We start from the raw sequence: 8,317 nt of genomic DNA, 5'->3' as shown, positions 1-8,317 counted from the left end.
AGTGTTAGTATGAAAGTCAAATGATAAATTAAAGTTTAAAAATTTATTAAAAAAATATATTTAAGTTATTATGATCATCACAAAATCAATTTAAAAAAAAGATATCTACACTTATATATTATAATTTAATTTTTTAGTTAATATATAACCTCTAACATACTATAATCATATTAAAACATTAATATCTTATATGTGCTACTATATATTTATAAATAATCTATAAATAATCTGATAATAATAAATGCAGTAAACCCAACAAATCTCACTTTTATAATAAATGTACGTATATAGTATTTATATCCATGTATAACCTGTTTAATTAATATGCTTCAATACACGTACCCACAATTAATCATGTGTTAAAAAAATAAAACATGTGCTACTAAAAAAATATCATATTACTGTTATTATTATGGACTAATCATTATTATTATTAGGAAAACAAAATTCACTTCTTGTCTCGGTATTTTAAAAAAATAGATAATAAATAATAATAATCGAGGTAAATAGTAAATAATAAATAGGGATAAACAATTACAGAAATTGGATCATCTTTAGGTATTTTTTTTATCAGTCGGAGCCACAATTCTCACGATACTGTTAGTGTTCTTCAATTCATCTCAAACTCTTCAACTCCAAAATACATATCCACTCTCCAAAATCCTCTTATCCCTTTCAGTTCTCAAAATTAGGTTTAGGGTTTTCATTCTTTCAGACGAAATATATAAATTAAAGAGTTTTGGGAGATATGGTAGACCAATCGTTGCTGACACTCGAGAAGCAAGGGCCAAATTCAGTGGTATCTGAAGGAATCCACGATTGGGTGTTTGAGTGCCATGGGTTTTTGCACAATGCGGTTTTGATCATCGCTTCCTTTCTCTTTGTCTTGTACTTAGCACTGCAAGCTAGACAAAGCTTCCTCAAACTCTCAAATGGCCGTTCTTATATCATTATATCCTATTACGCTTCTCTCTGGCTTGTCAGCATTCTCAATCTCGTGTGGTGCTTTTCCCAGGTCAACTTATGTTTTCCCGCAATTTCTTTAATCCAGCGAAGGAAAAAATAAACTTAGTAAATTTACAGTATGGTTCCCAAATGTTTTCAACTTGTGTAGTTTTGTACCTCGAATTGCTTACAGCTTGTTAAGTTAGTTGCGTTTGGATTTTTTGTTGGATGATTTAGAATATTCGAAGACAGGTTGAAATACTAGCTAGTTAGATTTTGAATGAATGTTATCGTGTTTGCTTTCTGCTTCAGCTTGAAGAATGAATTGATTCTAGGTACAAAATTGCTTTTGAGATGAAGTTAGGTTGTTTTTTTGCATTAATTTTATATCATATCGCTTTAAAATAAAAACATCTAAACATAAATCATACCACTTTAAGATCAATTTGAAACAAAATCAATTTGCAAATGTCTACTAAATCACATACTTAGTAGGATAGAATGTTAGTAATTTGTATACTCTAGAGATGTTGATTATGGGAACTAAACAGAGCCAGCAGTCACATTTTTTGATCAAATTGAATATTATTATTATTATTAAGTTAAGTAAACCTTATTTTTTGTAAATGGTGTTAATTATTTTTGTTATCTGCTGGCGATGGTGAATGTTTAATTCTTTGATTGATGCAGACGTGGGAGTGCTCTCCCGGGAAAGAGTTTGCGTGGAACTTGTTGTCCCTCTTTACTACTTCTGGAATGTTGTTTCTAGAAGTGAGTTTGCTTGCGTTTTTGTTTCAAGGAAATAGTACCAGTGGCTTAGAAGCGTTGACTCGAACTTTTGGTATATCGGGGATTATTGTCGGTTTTGATATCTTGTTGAAGGTAATTCTGTGGTTTTTTTTGCAAGCTTGCTGCTTGTCCTTGTATGGGTTTTAATGTATTAACTGTTGCAGTTTCACCTTTTCCTTTTTAGGCTATATATCTGTTTGCATTTGGGATTCCAATTTTCGTCAACAGTGGTTACCCTACTCCTCACGTGAAGTGGAACTTGTGGGTCATGCACAAGCTGTTGCTTACCCTTGTTTATGGTTTCATATTGGCCATTTATCATTCTAGGTGGAGAGAAAGGTTACCTGGTAAGTTACTTGCCTGGATTGTTATATTATGTCTTGAATTAGTTTTATGAAAGCATAATTTCTATTCTTCCTTTTGCAGCGAGGCCTGCATACTACAAGTATGTTACTATCATGTTCATCTTGAATGCAATTGCACTATTTGCTTGTGCCATTACTGGAAACGGTGCTTCTTTTGGTTTCTGGTTAGATTCTTCTATTATTCTGTAGCTTACTTGAAAGTGATTATTTTGAACTTTCTTCGTTTGGCTTATTTCTCTAAAGCTTTGTGTTTTACTTTTGCTCACATCACAGGTTATATCATTTCACGATTGTATGTTACCATGCCGTTTATCTTCCCCTTCTATACATAACCTTCCTGGCTGACTTTTTTCAGGTCATAGTGTCCTTAACTTAATGCCAGTAGTTCAATTTTTCCAGTTCAAACATTGGTATTCTTTGCATTTAGGAGTTAGGAATGTTCATTCTTTTGTTGATCTGACTGATTGTTGTTGTTGTGATGCTTACAGGAGGACGATTTGCATTTGGAAAACGTGTACTACTCGGAAATGAAAGATGCTGGTTTCTTCGAATCAGATTGGAACTGATGCGGTATTTGCTATATTTTTTAATTAATAAGGCCTCGATGTACTAATTACCAGGGCATCCGTTCACGAAATTTGTAAATAAAGTAAATATTTCAGTAGATAAACTTTTAAAAGAAATGTTAGTCACCTCAGGTTAATGATATATTAGAATGTTCTATGCGTGATTTAATATTGAATTTATGTTTTATGTTTGTCAATTTCGAAAAAAAATAAAATAATGAATACTAGAACAATCAATTACGCTTTAAGCATTTAACGTGCGCAGAGAAAAATATTCGGTTTTAAGTAAGTTCTTGCATTTTTGTTGCATAAATAAATTGCTTTGATTTAAATATTGGGAAAGGAGGTAAGAAGTTTGAAGATTGTCCCATCCTGATTTTTCTTCTCTGTATTGAGGATTTTGTAATGGCTATTGGAGGGGCATGACCCCAAACGAAAGCTTAATAGATATGAGGAGACCCAAGTAGGGTGGATAAATCTGTTGGTTTGTATTAGGATGATCTTATGATGTGTTCATTTAAGTTGTATGATTATTTATTTCGGGTGTTCTCTAGTTAGGAGAGTTTTGTATAAGCAAATATGACAGTAAGTCTAATAAGGGAGGTTATGGTTGAGTTCATGTATTAGGATTGAATCACGTCTAGAGTGGTTCATATTTATTTATTATTGTCGATAAAAAAAAAAGGTAGGGTTGTCGATAAAAAAAAAGGTAGGGTGTTATGAAAAGTTTAATATTTAGATTTGTATTTGAAGGAACTTTACGTTCATTTATCCAAATTTCTAGGGCCTGGTTTTAATGGTTTGTGTAGGACTGATAAAATTGATAAGAAAAAATAACATACTCATTATATACACACCACTAAATGATTAATTTATAATATTTATTTGTGAAAATATAATATATCGATTTAGATCGTTTATAGTAATTATAGTAATTTTGTTTAATGTTATTTATTCATGCTTCCAAATTGTAATGGAATATAATAATTATGAAAAGAAAAAAGGGTTAATTTCTATTATTGAAGTAATTTAGCATATGATTTTGTAGTTACTATGTAATACTGAGTTGAAATTTTACATTAGTTATTAGAACTATAATAAAAATAGCATTTACTATTTGTGAATATTATTTTGGAGTGCGTCAACATGCACAAAGTAAAAGCTAAGATTGCTTAAAACTGGAATGTGTCACAGGACCAAAGATTCAACAAGAATTTAGCACGAGGCACATTAGATAGCCCAAAAATGATAATTTACTTTTTCCTAATTCTTGTATGATAACCTCAAATGCATAAAGAAGATTGAAAAATACTGTGGACATTCAAATCAGGGATAAGCCAATGCAAGAAAATAGTGAAAATTATTGGGGTGTCTAGATGAGATAAAATGGAAGAAGAAAGAGGTGTGTGGGATTTTAAAGATTATTAAAGGATAATAAAGTATTTTCACATTTAATACGTACCAAAAAATGTAGGGAGGTGTAGGTAGATCACCCAGAGCCCATCAAAATCACTTACTAGTATAATATCATTGATTATGTCTTCTGTTACTAGAAAAAAAGGAATAAGTATATTTTTGGTCTTTGTATTATAATATAAAATTAATTTTTGTTTTTAGTCGAAACTTTAAAATACGTAAATATTTATAGTAAAAAAAATTATTAAAATAAATTATTTCTATCAAATGTCGTTAACTTTTTTTTAAAATAACAAATTAACTTCTAATATCGTAATATTATAATGTTTATGTCATAATGAGTCATTATTCACATTAGTAAAAAAAGTTAAGGAACTAAAAACTTTTTTTTATAACACTTTTTTATATATAAAAAAGGTTTAAAATATTTAAAAATTGGTTTTAGTTACTAAACTTTTTTACTAGCACAGATTCCTTACTGGCATAAACATTATAATATTATAATGTAGCATTATAACGCTGAAAATCTATTAAAACATAAACATATTCAATACCATAAAAAAATATTAAACAAGTATATCAAAATGGTAATATTAAATGATTTGATGGTCATGCACATTAACGTTGACCAAGACCTACTTGTGGGAGGTGATCTTGTTTGTATCCGCGTATGTGCAAGGAAAAATAATTGAATATTTGCTAGAGAAGAGATGTTGTGGTTACTTGCTATTGTGAAGAGAAAGACAAGGAAAATCACGTCAACATGCTTAAAGAGCCGAAATAACCTTAATTTATTTGCATGCAATTTGATGGTGCAGGAAGTAAATAATCATATATGGAATGGAATATAATTAATTAATTATAGAGTATGAGTAATGGATTATGTTAATTAAATCACATAATTAATTATGTTAAGCAGATAATTGATTATACTTATATTTTTTATAAATGATTAATTATATAAATACTATCCCATATTTTTTATCGTCATTGATTTAAAATATATATTTAAATATTAAATTAATTATAAAATATATTAACTTATTAATTATTATTGTTATTATTAATAATATTATTATATATAAAATCGATTATACGTTGAAAACTTAAGATATTATATATAATCCACTATATAATATAATGTAATAAAATAATATTAAATATTTATATAATAAAAAAATATAATTATTATAATGATAATAAAAAATTATATAGTAATAATATTAATTATAAAATAATAAATATAAAAATAATATTATTGTATAAATTTAATATAAAAATTATTTCTTAGTTAAATTTTTTATAATTATAAATATTTAAATATTATTTAATTTATTTAATACTTTTTCAAATATCAACAACATCAAATGGTTTATATTTTTTTTAACTGGGATATTTGACAATATAATTGTTATTATTTTTTGAACATTATTTTAGTATAATTTTTTTATTTATACTATACATTGGGGTGTATTTTGTTTAATATTAGTTATAAAAGTACTTTGTAGTTTAATTTCGCTTCAACTTATTTCAATTTACTATATTTTACAATTTTTTAACACATTGTTTATACTATGAATATTAAAATTTACTTTTTAATAAAAAATAAACAAAATTATGGTAATTTTTCATTTTCTAACAATTTTACATAATTTTTATTTTGTCCCAAGTCATAAATATACAAATTTATAAAGATAAACTTTTAGTCTTATTTATTTATTAATAAAAAAATTAAAATTTAATTCAAACGGATCACTCACAAATACTCATAAATTTTTCATTTATTTTCTTTATTTTTCACTTTCTTTCACTATTCTCGCCCAACAAACATAAAAAGTGTAAAACAAAATAGTCTTACAAGGCTTTCAATAAAAAAATCTTCTTTAAAATAAAACAAAAAACGACAAATTCTCCCATGAAAACTAATTTGTCTGTCATCTCTAGAATCTAAGATGTGTTCCATGTGTATCAAGCATTGGACATACTTTCTAGTCTCATCTCCACCAACTATAAAGGCTCATCAAATCCTTAAGAAGAGACTCCTGCTTCTAGAATATACTTTAATAATTGAATATTACAAATAATTTATAAGAGTAGAAATTTGGGCATATGAATGTGATGATTATTGATGAAGTTGTTGATGACAGGGCCTTTATGAATGTGAAAAGAAGGGTTTATGTTGGTTGAGGTGCTTGGTTGTGAAATCGGTGTGTCTTCATTATCACCATTTATTGTGACCGATAAACGTAAAGCTAGTTGCCTTGTCAACTATTTCTGTAGTTTGAACTTCGATATCGTTTTTCTTTTGGTGGGAGGTAGGTAGGTTTCAGGAAAGTGTTGTGGTAGCTTTAAAAATTAAAGAAGGTAAAAAGTGGTTTTCATTTTAGTCCATTCATTTTTTTTGCCATCTTAAGTCATTTTCAGGTTCAGGTAAATCATTCCTCTGCCTTCATTTTTCCCATTTTTAAATTAATGTCAAAAACAACTGCACTTATTGCATCTAGATTTGGATTTGGTGATTTGGATTGGGTAAGAACTACATCGCAATGATTTTACATTTTTATGATAAGGACTTTTTATTTGCATGCAATATTAGTTTGGTCGGATGTTGATTTCAAACATGGTATTGCTTTAATAAACAAATATCTCCATAAATAAGTTAAAGAGGAAGGTTCAATTAACTTTTTCCGAAAGGTAAATCCATTAATGTACTGTAATGATTTTAGAAGTTAAAAAAAAAAACTTTTATTTAACTTAAAGGTAAGAGTTTATTTTCACTCGTCACAAATTTTTTTATTTTTTTATTTATCAGTTCATTTTAGCCTGGGCATTTACATTTCTTGTTCCCGTAATTGTTCTTTTCTGAAATAATTGTTTGGAATATAGTTGGATATTGTTCTTTATAAAATAATTGTTTAAATTATAGATGAATATTGTAAGTGTACCATCATCACAAAACTATTAATTTACTATAAGTAGAGAGAGATTATTTATAAAATATTTAGCATTTCAAAACGTACCACTTAAAGAAATATAAAATGTATTTAAATATAATTTTTTACGAAGTTGTTCATGTATATGTATTTATATATGCTTGTATATTTATATTGAAAAAATTAGAATTAATTCTCCCTCTTTAGTTTAGATATAAAATGGATACTTGTAGAAGAAACAATAAGTAAATAATAAAAAATAAAGCAAATATAATAATGACACTGAGAATTTTTAACATGAAAAATCTCTTTAACTTGAGAAATAAAAACTCATGGAACTTAGTGCAGAAAATGTTTCCACCAAGGATGAAATATATCGTCTCTCTAGCCTTTCACTAGGATTTCTAATTTCACATTATGGTAGATATCAAGTCTCTCTTTTACTCTCTATGTTGCTCTTCTCTTCTCACTTACTTGTTTTTCTCTTCTTCACAAGTTCCCTTTATATAGAGAATGAGAGAAAAACTTATCATAAAGAGATATTAGATAATTAGTGTTCATCACATTTTTAAGAGAGAGTTATAACTCCAAGACTTTTGGAATGACAATCATTGAATATATTCAATAGATCAGTTATCAAGATTCATTGGTCATGGTCTCTATTAGAATAAAGAGGGATTCCCAACAAATCTCCCCTAACTTAATTAAGAGAATCAACAAACCAACTCCCCTACAACAGTTTGTTAACTTCTTAGCTGAAATTGCCTTGATGATCATGTCAAACCAGTTGTCATCTGTATGAACCTTCTCTACCTGCAACTCTTCATCCTCCAAAGCATTTCGTATCCAATGATAACGATAATCAATGTGCTTTGTCCGAGAATGAAATGTAGGATTTTTAGCTAGGTGGATTGCACTTTGGTTGTCAGAATGGAGAACATATCTTTCTTGAACATGACAATAGACTTTTCATATATTTTATCACTTTGTTAGTTTCAGATGCGACAATGTACTCAACTTCAATTGTTGATAAAGCAACACATCTTTGTAACTAGGATTGCTAAGATACAAACCCCCTCCAAAAGTAGTTAAATATCTCATATTTATGACCCAAAATTCATACAATTCTAATCATTCTAAAATATCCTTTACTTAAAGATAGGATTGAAAGCAAATGTTGAGTTTCAACTTCATTTTCGCTAAAATAGGTTTGAGAGTAAAATTTGGATCTTTGTTCTATTTTTGCTTAAGCAAAAATGTCATAAAATCAATCTCATGTAGCAAAACCAAAACTATTTTAAAA

The 8,317-nt window shown here is 27.9% G+C and overlaps 1 protein-coding gene across 1 annotated transcript; it reads left to right on the top strand.

Annotated features, from left to right (window-relative positions):
* Window positions 1-538: 538 nt before the first annotated feature.
* On the top strand, window positions 539-2,862 carry LOC137829872 (protein CANDIDATE G PROTEIN-COUPLED RECEPTOR 2). The gene is made up of 6 exons (XM_068636847.2): window positions 539-1,015; window positions 1,636-1,827; window positions 1,919-2,081; window positions 2,161-2,263; window positions 2,373-2,454; window positions 2,588-2,862. Exons 1-6 carry the CDS (start codon window positions 749-751, stop codon window positions 2,663-2,665), a joined length of 885 nt encoding a protein of 294 aa, XP_068492948.1. The 5' UTR covers window positions 539-748; the 3' UTR covers window positions 2,666-2,862.
* Window positions 2,863-8,317: the final 5,455 nt, after the last annotated feature.

Source organism: Phaseolus vulgaris, chromosome 7 (assembly GCF_051622355.1).
Source record: "Phaseolus vulgaris cultivar YP4 chromosome 7, ASM5162235v1, whole genome shotgun sequence".
Classification (NCBI taxonomy): Eukaryota; Viridiplantae; Streptophyta; class Magnoliopsida; order Fabales; family Fabaceae; genus Phaseolus; species Phaseolus vulgaris.
Note: the sequence above shows the minus strand (reverse complement) of the source record. Positions and strands in the feature narration are given on the sequence as shown.

Excerpts from the sequence above, each read along its gene's own strand:
- LOC137829872 (XM_068636847.2), top strand. The coding sequence starts at position 749 with ATGGTAGACCAATCGTTGCTGACACTCGAGAAGCAAGGGCCAAATTCA. Across the intron at positions 1,016-1,635 it reads TCGTGTGGTGCTTTTCCCAG|ACGTGGGAGTGCTCTCCCGG; the intron begins GTCAACTTATGT and ends TGATTGATGCAG. Across the intron at positions 2,264-2,372 it reads GGTGCTTCTTTTGGTTTCTG|GTTATATCATTTCACGATTG; the intron begins GTTAGATTCTTC and ends CTCACATCACAG.